The sequence below is a fragment of the Oryzias latipes genome, chromosome 17 (genome assembly GCF_053564925.1).
Source record: "Oryzias latipes strain Hd-rR chromosome 17, Olatipes_Hd-rR_3.1".
Lineage (NCBI taxonomy): Eukaryota > Metazoa > Chordata > Actinopteri > Beloniformes > Adrianichthyidae > Oryzias > Oryzias latipes.
Genome location: NC_136253.1, coordinates 4,570,001 through 4,589,476, shown reverse-complemented (window position 1 = coordinate 4,589,476; position 19,476 = coordinate 4,570,001). Strand labels below are relative to the sequence as shown.

General features: G+C 41.3%; 1 protein-coding gene across 1 annotated transcript in view; it reads right to left on the bottom strand.

Annotated features, from left to right (window-relative positions):
* Positions 1 to 713: 713 nt before the first annotated feature.
* lig1 (ligase I, DNA, ATP-dependent) overlaps positions 714 to 19,476 on the bottom strand; it is a 74,417-nt gene continuing 55,654 nt past the window's right edge. Inside the window, exons 21-27 of the mRNA XM_023964901.2 lie at positions 16,863 to 17,007; positions 16,323 to 16,405; positions 15,468 to 15,620; positions 9,513 to 9,566; positions 5,397 to 5,540; positions 3,278 to 3,370; positions 714 to 891 (exon numbers count right to left, since the gene is read on the bottom strand). Coding sequence (XP_023820669.1) covers positions 817 to 891; positions 3,278 to 3,370; positions 5,397 to 5,540; positions 9,513 to 9,566; positions 15,468 to 15,620; positions 16,323 to 16,405; positions 16,863 to 17,007 — 747 coding nt within the window. The 3' untranslated portion in view covers positions 714 to 816. The remainder of the gene's footprint in view (positions 892 to 3,277; positions 3,371 to 5,396; positions 5,541 to 9,512; positions 9,567 to 15,467; positions 15,621 to 16,322; positions 16,406 to 16,862; positions 17,008 to 19,476) is intronic.

Below are 19,476 nucleotides of genomic sequence, written 5' to 3'. Positions count from 1 at the left end.
CAAAAACTGTCCTAAAAACTTTTTTTTTTAAATAGTTTTGTCTAAAAATGGCAAAATAATTAAAGAGCACTGAGAAACCTTTGAAAATAGATCAAAAGATGATCAGAGTGGGACTTCAAACTTGTTTTTCATACGTTCTCTACATTTCATTTTATTTAATCCAATTTAAAAGAAAACTTTTATAAAGGTACAGTTCAATCCCCATATTAAATATTATCTATTATTTTTGCAGTTGGGTCCTCTAGCAGCCAGGATTTCCCCGTAGCTTTCTTGCAGACACCTTTGAACCTGAGGATCATGGATCCCTGTGACGATGCATCACCACCCCAACCGCCTCCTTGCCTTTAATGTTGCTGGTGAAGTACATGAAATGTCATTAAAAAGTGAAATCACTCCGTGATTGAATCATCAAAAGCACTTGTCAGAGAAATGAAATCCTCTTCATCAGCCTAACAGGCCAGTCAGAATGGACAGGCTGATCCCGTCATCTCATTCCAGCTCATGCTGATGGGAGACGGAGCGGCGCTCTGGCAGGAACCCCCCCCAGCTGACAGCATTGGTATGCCCCTCGCATGTTCGGCGCGGTGCGCTTTTGATAGGCAGCAGGTCGGCTGTAACCGCCGCGTGGATGTTTGTGCACCTTCAGCTCCCAAAGCGACGCCATAATGAGCCAAAGAGCAGATCCAATAAATCAATAACAAATTACAAAAGGCTTAAAGCTTTCAGGACTCTTTATTTTCATTCAAAAAGAAGAAGATATTTACAACAACACTGACATTCTCATCATTCCTCATCCCCGCTGATGACTGCAGACCGTCAGTAATAGTCCTCCGGGTCAGCCTTATCCCCCTGATTCTGAATCTGTTGCTGCTTCTTGTACAAATCAGCCATCTGCAGAAGGGGGGGGGGGTCAAATGAGGGAGGGAGGATGCATGACAGAAAGGGAGCAGAAGGAGGGAGAGAGGAGGAGAAGATCACAGAGTCAGGTCAGTAAAACCAGGAGGAAACGCTAAAATAACAGTTTGATTAGTCACATCCACAGCTTTCAAGTCGCCGACTGAGAGACGGAGGTGATGCGCACTTATCGGGGGGGGGGACCTGAGAGAACCTGCATGAGGAAACAGTCCAGTGGGTTCTGACCCACAATCAGGATTTCCATCCCCTCAGAGTGTGTGTGTGTGTGTGTGGGGGGGGGGGGGGGGGGGGGGGGGGGGGCAATTGTTAAGTGTCAGATCGCTGGGGGGGGGGGGTGCATTTACATGCAGCCAACGTTTTCTCCAGTTTTCACGTTTGGCCTCCACATGTGGAGTGGGTAAACATTTGCATGTAGACTGCATCTCTGCAGCTCCTGGAGTCCCGGCTGGGTTTGCTTCATCAAGAACAAATCCTGATGCAGACGAGAACATCCAGAAACGTTCAGAGGGATTCTAAATGTGTTCATCCTGACACAAGTATAATAAGGTATGAGATCAACACAGCAGGGTTTTTTTTGGCATCAGTGGACAAAAACGTCCACAAACGCAGGAACCCACAGGAAGCTGAGGTTCAGGGGTTTGGTCTGAAGCCACGGGGGGGGGGGGTCCATTAGTAACAGCCGACAGTTTTACCTGATCACAAATAACTAAATGTTTAACAAACTCAAATAGACTGGTGTGGCCACAAACGATGGGATGGTCTCCGTCCCCCTTTAAAGTGACTAAACAGCCGCAGAAGAAGCTCAGTTTTTCCTTTTTACACCAGAATAAATGTTTCTCATTCGTTGCATTTTTTATATACTGAAAATATTCTGTTGTATTATAACAAACGCATGTTTGAATGAGAGGCTGACAATGTTTGGAGCCCCAGTGGGTCATGGGAATTATTCGGGATGCCCATGGAAAGAATGTCAAGTTCTTCAGAATCCCGTCAGTGGGACAGAGCAGGAACATTATGACATGGGAACAAAACACCTAACTCCATTTATCTCAAGGAGCCGCTCCAGTAAAAATGTTGTTTTTGGGTATTTCACAGGTTCTTGTGGCATTTTTCTCCCGAGGCAGTACATGTATAAAGAAGGTTAAGATGGATTTTAGAGTATTTCTCTATTCAAATCGTTGTGAATCAGGAGCAGATGAATGTTTGAAAAAGATTCTATTTTTGATGTAGAAAATACGCTGGGGGGGCCAAAACCGCTCTCCACTTAAGGCAGGAAGGGGAAAGAGGGGGCGGGGTTGCTCTGCGCCAACAGCCCCACCCACAAGTCAGAAGGGATTTGGTAAGAAACTGCCGCTCTGCAGAAACTATGTCCTTTAAAACAAGGCAGGTTCATCAAAAACAGCATCATCCTCATTGAAAACAGAACAAAAGATGATGGGATCCATTTACATGAGTCTGTCTGACATTTTAAAGAAGATTTCTATTGCATGACTGCTTCTAAAAGATAGTGGATTTGTTCCGACAATTCACATGACCAGGGTTACGTCATCCTGCCATGTCCACCTAAAAATGGGGGGAGGTAGAGAGGCGTACTAAAGAGAAATATTCCTGCATCTCCAGAAAGACGATTTCAGGAAAGTGGCAAACGTTCTGCAGTTTTTGGAGACGTCAGTGGTGGATTTGAAACCCCGGACGCCAAACCTGAAGGACTCATTTAGCCAAATGTCCGCTGGGACGAGCAGGTTCCTGAAGACACAAAAAAAAACAAGCCACTCTGCAGAGGAACCTCTTCTTTACAGAGTCCATCCCAGACTCCTTTGCAACTGTGGGGGGACAAAGCTTTGCTAGCCCCCATCCAGACTGAGTCCATCAAAGTAGTGGAGAAGCAAAAAAACATCTTCAGCTGGATTTGTCTACTTCTATTGGGCTTGAGATAAAGAGGTTCAGCTTCTCATTCATGAGTTCTTATCGTGATCACAGAGGACCTCCCAGAGACGGAGGCTGCAGGGGGGGGGGGTCTGAACATCTCAGCTCCGACAGGATCTGTGTGTTTGACTGATGAGCACCAAAGGAACCGACGGCGTCTGCAGCCGTACGAGCTGCTGTGTTTAAGAAGAGCGACAGCCGACCCCAGCAATAAACCCAGGAGCTGCTGCCTCATTCTCAGGGATCCTGCACGGCATTGTGGGAAAGTTCCCTGACATTTATTGAAGCATGAAACAGCTCCACACATCAGCCACAACGTTGAGAGAGTTTCCTCACTCATTTCTTTCTCATTTTGCTCTCAACTTTCCACTTTTTGACGGCTTTATCTTCTTCCCTCATTTCAAATAAGGAAGGGAAACGATTTGCTCTGATCTACCTGAGATCCAGAGGTGGCGTCCTCGGGTTTCTTGTCATCTCTGATCCGAAGGAAGCGGGGAAACCGCAGAGAGATGCCTTTCTCCGGATCCACCTGGGGACAAAAATAATCATGTTTCTACAGGCTCGTAAGTGTTCAATCATCATGGTTCAGTTTACATTCAGCCTCTCAAATTCAGGTTATTTTCTTCCTGAAATGTTGACAAAAAGCAGAGAAGTTGGCCGAAGTTCCAGCTATTTTGCTCTGAAGTGCCGTGTTGCCAAACCATTCTGAAAGAAATTTCAGAAAAACAATTAAATGTAATCAGAAATTCTCCAAAATGGATGAACAGAAATGAAGTGCAGAGCTTCCGCTCTAGTCTATTTAAAGCCAACATCAGGGCAATCGTAGGACAGGCAAATTGAATCATCGCAGCAGCAGATAAGTGGCACAGCCGAGCGAAACGGCTCATTTTCCCTGGCAAGGACCTGTGCTGTTCACATTTTGCTAAACAGCTGCACAAACCGGTGCGCTGGTTGTGGAAGTCTTATCGGAGAGGAAGAGGCTTCTAGAACAAGCCGCTGAATGGGAGTGGTTTGTTCCTGGAGGAAGCAGAGGCTGCATGAAGACTGAACGTTGCAGATGTCCGGTTTCACCGCTGACTGCACCTCTGATCTCCGCTCATGTCCGGGCGGCTGCACATTTAGACCGTCCTGCGTCCTGACTCAGGTTACAGCGCATGCAGACACGCTGCATCAGAGCCACGAGCAGCGCATTTTACACAACAACAAAGGAGAACATTAAAAAGAGCTTCACGTCAAACTGTAGCATGTGATAAAAACCTAAAACGTTTGGCTAGAACACAGGTCAGCTTTCAGGGCTTTTTGCAAGTCCTGATTGGCTGCTCATCCTCCACGCCGTCTCCTGGTCAGTTTGCCAGAGTTACATAAAACATTGATTGCGATCAGATGTTTGCTCTCATTCTATAAAACCGGACTTCATTTTCTAGGAAAAGAGAGAAAAGTGTGAAAAAGTTTGTGTCTGTCTGAGAAAAACCTAGAAAAAGTTTCAAACTTCATTTTAGACCCAAACAGACATAAAGGTAAGAATTTATAATTAGAAAAATATGCAAAACAAATCCTTAAAACGGTATTGTTTTTTCCTGTGCTTCTCTGTACTAGTGGAGGCTGTTTTCCTCCATCTGCCCCGATGAGAGCAGAGGGCAGATCTATGGGTTTTTCTCCTCATGCTTTTCTCTTTACATACCATGAATAAGAAAAGAAAGAAATACTTTTTTTTCCTATCTCAATATGTTAACAATTCATTTGTTGATTCAAAATGCATTAAAAAGTTAAACTTTTATTCAATGTGGTGTTTGAGATAATGACGTTCAAAGATTCTCAGTTTCACTTCTTTTCTTCTTTAACCTGGTTTTTTTAAAACATTTTCTTTTGGCCAAATCTCTTTTCTAAAAAAGAGATTTTTTGAAAAACTTTAGGTGGAACTTTCTCCAGAAAAATGATAGATTCTTACAGGACAAAGGAAGTAGAAACACACTGGCTAGAACAGAAAATCAAACAGTAAACTTCTTTCATTCATCTCCTAAAGCCGTTTTTGTTCCTTCATTTCTTTATTTCTTAAATGAGACTGACGGATGGGAAACCCAGCAGGACTGAACGTGTTTCCTGTTTTCTCCTGTTAGCAGGGAAAAAGTGAAGCATTAAAATCAACGTTGAAGCCAATTATTGATCCATCTCAGGCCCTGATAACAATTACAATTAAAGCGCACTTTAAATTACTTTGTAGTTAACTATGTTTTTTTTAACTAAACAGGTAACAGACCTACATTTTAATTGAATATTTGGCAAAATATTTCGGGTAGAAAAGGTTTTAAATGAATAATAGAATTTCAAGAGTGGTGGGATTTCTTTGGTGTTCAGTGAACTGACTGTCTAATGTGGTTTCTGTAGAAGCACAGGTACTTAATGAACAGCCAGGTTCCCGTCCCGCGTGCAGCAGATTCTTTACAGCTTTTTAACGCCTCCGATGAAGGCGGGTGGTCATTGTGAGTCTTTCTTCGTGGCAGCAGAGCAGAACAGACAGGCTGCATCACTGAAAACAACTACTAGGCTGAACTAACCAGTCCCATGGCGGCCTTGTAGACGGGCGACAGCGAGAGGTCGGCACATTTCACCTCCCACACCTGCACGGCGTCCAGCCACACGTCGGGCTCGGCTGATTGGTCGACGCGGTAATAGGCCCGAGGTTTGGGCAGGATGTGCTCCTGCAAAAGACAAAGAAGCAGCTGTTCACACCCGTAACATCGTGTTAATAAATCATAAAACACCAAAGTGAAAGTAGGACAGTACGTTCAGACACGAGATGACGTCTCCAGACCAAACTCTACCTCCTCAAAACGCCTCAACGCCATTTCTGACGCCACGTTTGTCCAACACGGAACCTTAAAAGCCCAAAATGACTCTGCTCTTCCAAATGATGACCTGTGTTTACCAGGGTGCTGCAGTGTCCACAGAAGTGGGTCATAGAGGGGAGAACGCTCCAGCAGCAGCGCCGCCGTTTCCATGCACACATTATTTATGCTGGAGAGGCTCTCATATAGCAGAAAATGAGGGAGCCGGTGGGACTGCAGCTTTATCAAATATTTCTGCTGACTGCCATGAGCTGTGTCAGCCTTTGGAGATCCACTTAGAGAAAAAAGTGTTGTTTCTTTAAGTTCTGGTTCCATATCATCTTTGGTTTTGAAACAACATTGACAAGTTTTCAACTCAAGTAGAAAAATCTAGGACAGAAGAACTTTGTAATTAGGGTTTAAGTTTTTACATTCTTACGGTAGTTTAGTTGTTGTAAAGTTTCTGATCATTCAGAATTACTTTAGAGTCTGAATCATTGACTGTATAAGAGAACTGGACTCAGTGGCCCCTCCCCCGTGGCGTTCCAAACAGGAAGTACCCTCCAGTTCCAAGAAGCCAAATCCTACAGAGAAATCAACATTCTTGCTCTGCTATATTTTTAACATGTTCTTGATAATCCTATTTTTTTCCTGATATTCTGTCTGCTTCGTAAGTTATTCAGGCTACAAACTGACCAATCAGGTGCCTCAATATAAGTAGGTGGTCTCACATTAAACGTTTGAAAAGCTTGATTGACAGGTTCCCCCGAGCTCGCTCTCAAGTGGTAGGAGTGTGGACTTTCAACAAGCTCACTCCTGATTGGACAGAATGTTTGCCACAGAAACGACTCGAACCAATCACAGCCTTCCGACAACCCCTGGCTCCAACGTGCTGTTGTCCGTATCACAAGAAAATGGTGACTGAACTGACTTCCTTTTCTGGAGCCAGAAATAAGTCATTTTCTGTGGATGACGGCACGCTCAGTCCAGTTCTCTTATACAGTAAATGGTTTGATTACAGTAAAGAAGGCCAAAATAATGACACTTCCACCACAGTTTCTACGGACTAAATAACATTTTTATTCCACTTTTCAATAAAAAAAGATTTGTAATGCTCAGAAGCTGTAAATAAATGACATTTTCCATTTGGTGTGCTTAATTGGTTTCTCTTTATCTACATTTGTAATAATCTACAGTTTCTGGGGGTCGTGTTTTTACGGAAGTCTATCAAATTCTCGAGGGTTCCGGTTTTTTCTAGCTAAACGGCACATTCAGCAGACAGCTCATTAAATGGGTCAAGTGCTGAATTAGGTTTGGTTGATAAAACAATGCGGCTGTGCTTGCCAGTGAGGTAAATTATAATTATGCTTTACAAGCACCTAAAAAGTGTCAGAGCAATTACAATTGCCTGTAATTACTTGTGTTGATTTGACTGTATTTACTCAGAGTGACTGAACACTTCATCTCATTTGCTGGCCTGCATCTTTTATTTACTCACTTGGAGACTTTGTCCACAACTCATTACAGCTCCTTTAAGGAGACGTGATAATCACAAAGGAGAGCATGTCCACCGAGAAAAAAGACGTTACTTTGATTTAAATATAGGCAAACATTTACGCAGTGTGAATACTTTCTCTGTTTCTTCTAGAAAAACTTTTCAGAGAAAGAAAAGTTGACTAGACTATTTTAGGTTTTTAACATGAATAATTTTTAATAACAGCAGGACTTTGTTTTTAGAAACGTAATTTTGTTTTACTATATTTGTCCCTAAAGGTGTTGAAAGCTTAATATAAATCTGTAGCTTTGCAACTACTAAAAACAGTTTCTTAGTGACCAATAAGCTTTTTTCACATGAAGGTCTTGGAAGAAATAAATAAATAGACTCCCAAAACCTTTGTGAGGGTTTTTAATGTATTTACATGAATCCCATCATTCTTGCTCTAATGCCATCCATCCATTCTCCTAACCAGCTAAATACTCTCAGGGTCATGGGGTTACTGGAATCTGTGGGCAGAGTACGACCTGGACGGGTCGTCTGGCTTTACTCAAACTATTCCTCAGTTTTATTTTTAAAAATGAAAATAGGTTTATCTTGCAGATCTCTAACATTTGATTTGATTTCCTGTTATTTCCAAAAGCAACATAAAATAGTTAAACATCTTTAGAAAGTAATAAATGCTCTAAAAAAGTATTCTCAACTCAATTACTCAATAACTCAGCTCTCAACATTTTAAGCCCTAATTCAATTGGAGACAACAGTCACTTATTAGTGCATTTTATTCCAGTTTTTCTTATATGTGTCTTCAACTAAACAAAAGCCGTGGTGACCCACAGAAAACACAACCCAACCAATGAACACAAAGTCTAAAGGCAAGAAAAACTTTACATTTATAACTAATCAGATCAATACTTTTGATTTCAAATACATTTTTTAATCACTGTAAAAGAAAAATTGTGTTTAAGCTGGATTTTCTTTCTAAAAATGACCATTTTATCCATAAGGAAATAAAAAAATTACTTTAAGTCAAATGTATTTTCTAAAATAATGATTAGGAAAACTGTTTTTAAATAATAAAGACGCAGCGATTCAAATGTAAAACTGACTATAACTATTATAACTAACATGTTAAATATTCATTGGTAGAAAGTGTTTATCTCTCCTCCATCGTGGACCAGCGGCGTCCGCGGAGGAAAGCCTGAGTTTTGTTTGTAATGGATTGATTTGAGCCTGAACTCTTGTCCATGCATCAGAGTTGGCGTTCCAATGATGGAACGTGTGATCACTGCATCCCTCATTACCATGCAGCTCTTGGCCACACAGAGGAGAGTAAACAAAGCGGCCGTCTCCCCGTGGAGAGCCCCGCTGGCACGCAATACTGCTGCCTGCAACGAGAGCAGAGCGGCGGCTGGCCTGCCTCCGCTCGCCATCCATCACCGCGGCTGCAAACCACTTACAGTACAGCATATATTGGTCTGGGAGGGAAAAAGTACATTACTTTCTCAATCACTGCTTCACTGTGGCCATTCTGCACTTCACAGCAGTTTGTACTCCCAACTTCAGACCTCTCTTCTCCTTCATATATTACTTTATTCTGGGCAGGAGAAAAAAGGGAGTGCTTTCCGAGAGGGATTTACAAACAAGTAAATGTTTAAAAAGTATATATATATATATTTCCTTCTACAAAAGCAAGGCTAAACTTGTCTAATCAACTCCACACTTGTGGAATGAATGCGGCTCGCAGCAGCGATCATTTTCCCAAGAGCTGTTGTCGGCCGCTCTAAATGCTGCTTTGGAACAAACCTCTTCATATGGAAATTGAAAAAGCAGCTCATTACCCATCAGCGGAGCACGCCTGCACACAGTTTGTTTCAGGGGTGAAACACCCTCAGTTTACGACCCCTACTTAACATTTCCTACAGATGCAAATTCATGCGATTGCAAATAAATGCAAGAGCTTCCCAGTCAAACCGTGGATATTTCTGCCACCGCTTTGATGTGCTGCACTGTATCTTCACAAGCCCTGGGGGCTTCAGAAACTTTGTTATACAACAGCACAGAACTGCAGTTCTCTTATTTTGGCCTGGAACGCGTATCCTGAGGTGCTGCTTACAAAAATAGTCACATTAACTCTCATTTTGCTTTAAAAAATTCCACCGTTTGTGTTTAAAAATGTGACAAATGGGCTCTAAGGACTAATCAATGTGGAGCAAAAAGCCTGTACGTCTCTGATTTATCTTTTCATGCGTTGGTTTTAATGCTCTGGTTATGATTTACAAAATAACAGCAGAGGACGGACAATAATGTATGTTGACTGGCGTGTTCTGACCAGAGCGACAGTCACGCACCTTCAAAAACTTGTAATGCTGCTCCAGATCTTCGTCCTTGAAGCCTGTCCCGATCTGCAAAAAGGTGAGAGATGAAAGGAGGAACGTTCACACACATCTCCCCTCCTGGTCAGCTGCAGAACACACACAACAGCGAGCCTGCACCACGTGCATCTTTGCCTCCAGTGTCAGCCGGTCTCGGAGGACCTGGACCTGGTGAGGAACACCTCAGAGGATGACACGCTCCGAGAGGAGGATGAAGGGGGAAAAGCCTCGTTTATCATGCAAATACAGCATTTAGTCATCCAAAGACATATTTTGCAGGTGTCCATGGGAAGCTTTACAGCGCTGCATTCAAGGCTTAGAGGCGTTTAATTCAACCCTGACACCTTTATGCATTATTTATCCGTGAAGGCTACCTCCTCGCCGCGCCGATCGGGGAAGAATTCAGAGGAAACCAGAGCTCAACATCAATTACAAACCGAACCAGGAGAAGGAGTTTTCTTCACATGGGTGTGCTGTGATGCACAGAGGTTTACATTTAAATGCAAGCACTGACTTTTTGTTTTAGCTTGACCTTATAAAGTTGTGAAACCGAGGTTATGTGTTTTATGAGCGCTTCAGTTAAGCAAGACTGCTACACTCATTCATCTTTTTATCATGTTTTTGTGGCATTTTTCTAACGACAGGGGACATAAATTAAGAAAATTAGGCTCAAAAATGCATTTATGATTATATCTTTATCCAAACTGCTACTTAAAAGCAAATTTCTAATGAACTCCTGTCGCTTTGCAGAAACAAATCCTAGAAAACACTGAATTTTTATTTCATTTTGGCTAAAAACAACATAATCATCATTTAATTAAGGGTCTAACGATTAACCAATGATTTCTATTTCTACGATCCAAGCACATCGATTTGTCCGAGGCAGTTATTAATTGTTAATCAAATCGAACTATCCTATTATAAAATCGTTTAAAAATGAAATAAATTGTAATCCTTCTTGGAAAATACCACCTGGATTGAGGCATTATTTTACTTAAAGGTGTCATCACAGCAGACAGCACACACGTGATGACAGCAAAAACTGATCAGTCCAGTCCAATGAAGCAGGGAAACACGTTAAATTTAGCAAAGACGTGTGACCATATATAAGAATGTTCCCTTTGGATTCTTTGGGTGTGGAAAAACATCAGTTTAGGACACTAAAATGTAAATGGATCTGCCAATCATTCTTGTTTACCTGTTTGTTTGGACACGTGTGATTTACACCTGATTATGGTGTAATAATCTGGAAAACTTCTCCTGCTCTGTTCAGTAGCAGCTATTTCTCTCTGAGTCACACTGGTGGAAGTTTTGGATAAAGATGTTCTGGATGCACACGAAGAAAAAATGAAGAATCGTTTCATTAACCACACATTTAGCTATGAATCACTGTTAAAATGACACCCCTATAATTTAAAGACCAGCCAGAACACTTTGAAAATAGATCCAGAGATGATTGGAGAGGGACTTTACCTCCGAAGGACAGTTGGGCAGAAAAACTCTAAAACACGGATGAGCTTCAAACACTTCCTCTTAATCTGGATTACATCTTTAAAGATGGCTGAGCATCCCTGAGACCTGCAGCAGCTCGTTTGCAGGGAAAGTGGGATAAGCTGTCTGCATCCTCAGATCTCGGTTCCATCCTTGTGTTTTCATCCATCTGTCCCTTGATGTGTTGACATGAGTTTAAGACAGCAGGTTTCATGACAAAAGTCCAGCAGGTTTCTGTGATCAGTGATGAAAGTCAGGCAAGGAAAAAATCCCTGAACTTTTCTTTGAGCGATATGGCGGGCACAGAGCGAAATTTTGGAAAAATACGTGGTCTTAGATGCATTCTGGTGCATTCTGGCAGCTAGTTATTCACTTCTTTATCAAGAAACTAAGACTAATTGGAGCATCATGATTTGTCATTCAAACCCCTAGTTTGACTCTCCATTAAGGACTTGCTGGTCCTAAAAAAGAATTTGGAAAATTGCTCAAAGTAACACAATCCTACAATCTACGCTTTTCCTTAAAGCTGCAAAACATACAATTGCTAAAATATAGTAACATCAAAGCCCCAAATGGCAAAAAGAACACCAGTAACTATGATATTCTATGAAAATACCTCAGTTATTTATACATTATTTCTGCTTTAGAAATGACTGATGTACAACATCCACTTGCACTGTTTTCTCAAACTATAATTACATCAAAATATGGGATCTGCTTTAAACTTTAATTCTATAACATAATACATCAATTCTTTAACACCAATACTAAGTAATCTGGGAAATATCAAAACAAACATACAAACTAAACTAAATATTGTAAACATTATTTTTTAAGGGAGTGCGGGTCCAAACCATCAAATACTTATAATTAATGTTAACTATACTGAACTAAATCATGGTAATTAGGAAATACAAATAAATTAGATAGAGAAATGTATTCAAAATAAAAACTGAAACTCAAAACTAAAATTGAAATTATTTCAAAATGTGGTTTTGAGATTATTTTACACAAAAAAGTATTTGACCTACACTACCTTAAAAATCTTTTTTTTTTTTCCAGCCAAGACCACTTCAATTTGTTTTTTATCGTCTTCTCACAACTGAGGTCGTGACCACGCTCAATAATGACGATGCCTGCCATTATTTTAACACAAATTTGATCGCAAACTCTTCAGATGTGTTTGTGAAAGTTTAGCGTGGGTCCGCCAGTTTTGGTCTCTAGGGAAGCGAGTCACGCTGACCACGTGGTGCAGACAGAGCCAATCAGACCCGTCGACGCATCCGAAAGCAACTAAAACGTCCCGTCATTGGTCAATTAGGCCGGGAAGACGAGAAATGGCCACGACCATAGAGGAAGCGATCTGCGGAGAAATATAGAAAATAAAGCTAAAATTAGCTGATTTCAGACCATTTTTTAATCCGGAAAGCGATTTGTCCGTAGAGATCAGGTCTTTATTTCCCGGAAAGTACGTTCGGTTTGCTCAAAAACCCGGATTTCCGGGAATTCCCGGAAGACTTTCATCACTGTGTGATGTTCTGCTTTGATCACAGAAACCTGCTTTGCAGTGAAGATACGTACGAGAAGGAAAACAGGTTAAGACACAAAGATGAACTGAACCTGGCTGCTCCACTACATTTAACAGAATATTTCCTTTTTAAATGATTTGCCATGTCAGCTTTCAGTCTTCTTTTAATGCAATAATTGGCACAAGACAAATTCAAATGTATATATAATGTCTTGGGCTTTTTTAGCCTGGATGAAAGAAAAATGTTTCACGTTTCAAATTCCCCTGATTTGCCAACAATGTAACTGGACACCAGTCTGAGGTTGCTCACATCACAGAAATGATAACTCCTTTTCAGCATTTTAGTTCTAGTTGATCCACTGGAAAACTACCGGGCTGGTTTTCAGAGTTTGGGGTCGTTGTTTGTCTCCAGAGAAGAATCTCTTTTTTCATCATGTCGTATTAGATTGTAGAAAATGACACCTAAATGTTTGAACAATGTGCCGAAGCCCCTTTTCATTTCTGCATTCGAGGACATTCAGGTTCTGCAATGTCTTTGGGTGGGTTCATTCTGGGATCAATCCACTTTTCTGACCCAAAACCGAGAGAAGCAAGTTTTTGAAGTGAACAAGAAGCATGACCTTTTACCCGCGTCAGAACCTGGACCCACAAATGCTCCATAATCACTATTGAGGAAAAACTCAAGCAAAGTGAAAAGCCTCCCAACGGTGGACGGGGTTTGGTTTAAAGTCTAGATTGAATGTAATCTCATTTAAACTCCCACTCCAATCATATTTTGATCCTTTTTCAAAATGTTCCCGTTAGTCTTTTCATTATGACTATTCTGTTTTTTACTAACCAAAAAAAAAGGCGTTTTCTAGGAAATGGTTTCTGCAAAGCAGCAGGAGTTCAATAGAAATTCGCTTTAAAGTACCAAAATAAAGAAATAATAAGAAATGATATTTTTGCCCAATTTGTGTCCATCATTAGAAAAATGCCACAAGAACACGTAGAAACCATCAAAAATACCGTTTCCATCCCAGTGGATCTTTAAGGACTTGACTTGTACTGAACATTTGGAAAGCAGTTTCTATTTACCGTTAAACTTTCAATTCAAAAAGACCCGTTCAATAATTTCATTTTTTTATGTTTTCAGGGGACGGTAAAAAAAAAAAAGATGTCATTAAGCAAGCAAAGAGTTTATGCTTAGAGTCAGTAAAAGGAACTTCAGAAATGTGCTTTATAATGTAAAGTTCAGTGAAAGCAGCTTCATATAAACTACAGAAAACATTTTTAAAAAAGTCTGCATCTACTAATAAGCATCAAGCCCACAGACATATCAAGGTGTTTTCATGGTTGGAACCTGATCTTATTTCAGCTAAATTGGAGCTGAAAATCCTAGGATTTTTTGTTTACAGGATCAACTTTTACACGGGTTTCTCTGACCTCAGACAGCTGAGAAACATCCAAGACCTTCTGATTATTGGTTTTCACTCCAGAACGTTCTTACAGTTTACACGTCTCCTTTCTAATGCTTTGATTGTGTAAACTCCAATCAAGTGACTGAATGCTAAATGCAACTCGCGGTTGTTTTCTGGTAGGAACGCTACAGTAATAGCAGAAAAACATCAATAGAGGCTAAAATGTGAAACAATCTGAAGCTGTGGTGGTTCTGAAAACGGCACTTTAACTGCAGATGCTTCACTAAAGCAACAAGCTACATTTAAATCATGAGTCTGCTGGTCATCTGATGTTTTCTGTAAGACTAAATGATGAAAACTGAGGCTTGTTGCAGAAAATAATGACTTTAAAAGGTCAAAACTAAGAGACAAATCAATGCAGACACACAAACATACTTTATTCTCTCAAATAAATAAACAGGCAAAGCATTTGGAAATGGTGTAACATGTCATCATCATGGCACGATATGGCATCTGTGAGCTGAAAACTGCTGCAGTAACAAGATTTGAATCCACTTTACCTCCTACATGTTTCAGGATTTCACATCAAAAATGCCAAAAGGCCAAAACTGTCAACATTTCAACTCAGATTCAGCTGCTGCCTGGAAAATGTCCACAATTGTCCACCTAGAACATTTCAACTGTGTCTCTGACTAAAGATTTAGGAGTTTTTTTTCAAACTAGATGAATACAAGACCAACAGAGGATAAGGAAACTCTGACAGAAAATAATGTTATTAATGGTCTTTTTCTTTCTCAGAAACTGGACTTTAGGAGGAAATGAAGAGATTCTGATTTTTTTCTGATTCCTCAGAAAATAAGATTTCAATGTTTTAGAAACCTTAAAGGAAAACTTAAAAACCTAATGTGCTTAAAACGTGTTTCTTGGTGTTTTTAATGTGTTCTTGTGGTATTTTTCTGATGATGGAGGATATATATATATAGAAAGCTTAAGCTTCTACGCACCAACAGCCCCACCCACAACTCCAAGGGGAATTCCCAATGAACTCCTGCCGCTCTAAAGAAACTATGTCCGAGGAAATGACACAGGTGTTTTGGATTTTGGCTAAAAACGGCATCATTATAATTAAGAGATCTTTGATCGTTGTTTTCCTCATCTGAGCTGGCATCTGGCTCAGAACTCAGAACCTGCTTGCCATTTTTGTTGCACCACTATTGTTGTGCTGTGAGCTAGTGGAAGAGAGCAAGCAAAGGGATCATGGGAAACTAGCCGAGGCCAACAGTCCCGACAATAGAAAACAGGTTTTTAGATTTTGGCTCAAAACTGCATCATTATAATTAAAAGAGAACTGGGATCACTTTGAAAATAGATACAAGATCAGTGTGGAGCTTTATAGTTCAGATTGTTCCACCTTAAAATCGACATGTTCTGTAAATCAGCAGGTCATAGTGCAGCACGCAGTAAGGTCACTGCATCTAGACATCCAAAATGATACACATCTATGAATCCTACCTTGCAAACCGACTGGAACTCCTCGTTTTCATCGTCGTAGCACGCCAGCAGGAAGCCACCATAGGTGCCGGTCCTTTTCCCTTTCCCCAGATAGGCTCCGATCACGCAAAGGTCCACCGTATCACCAACGCCGTCCAGGTAGTCCTTCTTCAACTGTGAGAAAGAGCAGAAAGTGGAGAATGGAGCAGATTGAGGCCCAACAGCTGATCAATACGTCAGTTCTGACCCAACACTGCATCTGTCTGCACTGAAGCCTATCGGCCACAGAAAACACACCTTCATCGCCCTCTATTCTAATCAAACTTTCATTAGTGTTGATGCTCAACCAAGAAGAGAGAAAAACAAAGGAACACCGTGTCAGAGAAAAACTCCGTTTCTGGTCGACTTCTGAGAAGTAGGGCTGCACGATATGAGGAAAACTCGCGATATTAGTGATCAATATTGCGATGACGATATAACTTGCGGTAAATGAACAAAAGGCAAAACATCCAAAATCATAGTTTCCATTTCCCTGCAACAGCTTAATTTAAAAACCGGTTAACCCTCGTCGACATAGAAGGCGAACATATAACATATAGGGCTCCATCTGATTGGTCAACAACGTGAAGGGGTCCATCTGATTGGTCAAATGCATAAAGGGATTCATTTGATTCATTAAATACTTCAAGCTGCCATAAGATTGTTTTAGCACATTTAAGGTTTACGATTTATTGCGATTTTTACCATCTTTTGCGATATGCGTGTTGCACAGCTTGATATTGCGATAACGATAAATTTGCGATTTATGGTGCAGGCTTACAAAGAACAGTCACGTGATCACAAGTCTGCAATTTACACACAAAAACACACACAGACCTTGAGCCAATTATGGGAACGCTTGGCAATCTCATAGGTCGCATCCTTCTCCAGAGTTTTCACCATCAGGCCCTCGCAGGAGTCTGCATGCAAACACAAACACATGAAACGGCACTGTGGAGCTGCAGAGAGGAAATGAAGAGATTATCTCTGTGATACATGGAACGGCCCGGTGTGTGTTTACGTCTCCAAGGGAAACAAGAGGCTTCAAGCAAACAGAGGGGACCAGCAGAAAGGACTCCTCGGCTAACAGGAAAAGCATTTCTCTGCTCCTTTCACCCAAAAAGTCAGACTGGCGCAGAGCAAGAAGATTTAATTACACAAGCCTCTCTGTTGTTAAGATACAACACCGCCAAATACAAAATACCCAGCATGCACTGAAAAACAACTCCAATCAATGAAGACAATAAAGCAGCAGGCAAAAGCACAAAAGAAAAGAAACTCTCACGCTCGACACCCACATGCAGGAAAGTTTAGGGAGCACAGAGGTTACACACACACAAATGGGAGGGAAGAGTGTGCGTATCTGCATACACACACCTCGGACGGACTGCTCCAGGAACTCGGCGATGGCGTCAGTGCTGTCGCTGTCGATGGAGCGGGCGAACATAAACTCCCCCTCCACCTCCATGAAACTGTCCCTCAGCAGAGCCCGACGCCGACACAAAGGCTGTCGCACCAGGGACTGAACGCACACAAGGAGAAACACACACCATTACACACGGCAAAACTGTGTCATTACAACCATTTCCTGCTCATAGCTTGAAGGCTTGCAATGACAAGGATGAAATACCTTCTCAAGCATCTTCCCACACACATGCAGGAGCGCAGTGGTATGGAAAGAGGCTTTCTGGAGCTTTGGGCGCACATGCAAACACCCACCGCTGCGTGCATGCCCGCACACACACACACACACACACACACACACACACACACACACACACACACGGCTCCAACCATCTACTGACATTCAGGGGGATTTTTCATTTATCTGCTTAAGAAAATGAATGAAACCAGGGAAAACTCTCCTAATTATAAACAAGCTGTCAAAACCTGCCCGAGACCAAAAAAAAAAAAAGCATTAAAAGGTGAACAGATGCAGTTTTCAATTAGCGAAGACATCAGCAGCAGCCTCTCTACAGAAAAATTGCAGCTGAATCTTGACAGATTCCATCGATCACCATTATGAGCAGGAAGCTGCAGCTTTATTTCAGAAGCCTTCCACATTTCCCAACGTCAAGAGAGCAAAACAAATGAAGCAAGTGTTTACGTTACGCAACAACAGATAATTGCTTTCATTTTAGAGGTTTTCCTTTTTTGGCTTTATGGTAAAGAAAATTCCACCTGAACAAGAAGAAGAATGAAATTATAACCTAAGAAAGCAGATCAGCATCCACCCACAGGAATCTGAACCAGCAGAGTCCAGACTCCACCATGGATCCAGAACGTCTGGATGACATCATGCATTCATTTAGTCTCTTTTACCAAAGGTGCAGTCAGAGGGTGCTGTGCACACCGTGATGCACGTGCACGGCTTCTGTGGAACACGTCATGCTGGATAATGGGAGTGCATGCATCATGAGAACACACATGTGTGGTTCTGCATAAATCAGCAGAGTGGAGACACTGCGAGCGTTGATGCTTCAGAAATCCTCCAACACAGACAACAGACCGCTCCACAAAAACAAACAAGTATGACTTTTTTGTCTAAAACCAAAAAATAATTTTGTTTCTTTGATCAGCTATGTTTAAGGGCTCCATTTCTACACTCAAATTCACTATTTGCTCTGTAAACGTTTAGAAAGTCACATCAGGTGTTACAAACCGTGATGAGACCTTTGACTCCCCCCTCCAGATGCCCAAGAGACATTTGGTGGTTGAATCCCCCCCAACACAAGCCTAGGTGTTAGGCTGGGTCCTGTTTTTAGAAAAATCCTGGAAAAAGAACCCACGACCTCAGTGGACACTGTCGCACTAGTCCACACGGCTGAGCCGACTTACAAACCCAGGTGCACAATCCATCCATCCATCCATCCATCCATCCATGCATATATCCATCCATCCATCCATGCATATATCCATCCATCCATCCATGCATATATCCATCCATCCATGCATATATCCATCCATGCATCCATATATCCATCCATATATAATAATAATAATAATAATAAATTTTATTTCAAGCGCCTGACAAGTCACCCAAGGTCGCTGTACAAGGTTAAAATAAGAAAAGCAGAATAAAACATCAATAAGAAATTAACAGAGTAAAACATGAGTAAACATAAAGACATAAAAAAAAACCATTTAAGATAAATACATAAAAAAATTGTAGGATAGAAAAACAGACAGACAAACAGACAAATGAGGTTGCGTTAACTGAATGGTTTAACTGAGTCTTGAGTTTGGATTTGAATAGTGGCAGTGTGTCGGTATTCCGTAAATCTGGAGGAAGAGAATTCCATAGCTGAGGGGTGGAGCGATATCCATCCATCCATCCATGCATCCATATATCCATCCATCCATGCATCCATATATCCATCCATCCATGCATCCATATATCCATCCATCCATGCATCCATATATCCATCCATCCATGCATCCATATATCCATCCATCCATGCATCCATATATCCATCCATCCATGCATCCATATATCCATCCATCCATGCATCCATATATCCATCCATCCATCCATATATCCATGCATCCATATATCCATCCATCCATCCATCCATCCATACATATATCCATGCATCCATATATCCATCCATCCATCCATCCATATATCCATCCATCCATCCATATATCCATCCATCCATATATCCATCCATCCATATATCCATCCATCCATGCATCCATATATCCATCCATCCATCCATATATCCATCCATCCATGCATCCATATATCCATCCATCCATCCATATATCCATGCATCCATATATCCATCCATCCATATATCCATCCATCCAACCATCCATCCATGCATCCATATATCCATCCATCCATCCATACATATATCCATGCATCCATATATCCATCCATCCATCCATCCATCCATATATCCATCCATCCATATATCCATGCATCCATCCATCCATCCATCCATCCATATATCCATCCATCCATATATCCATGCATCCATATATCCAT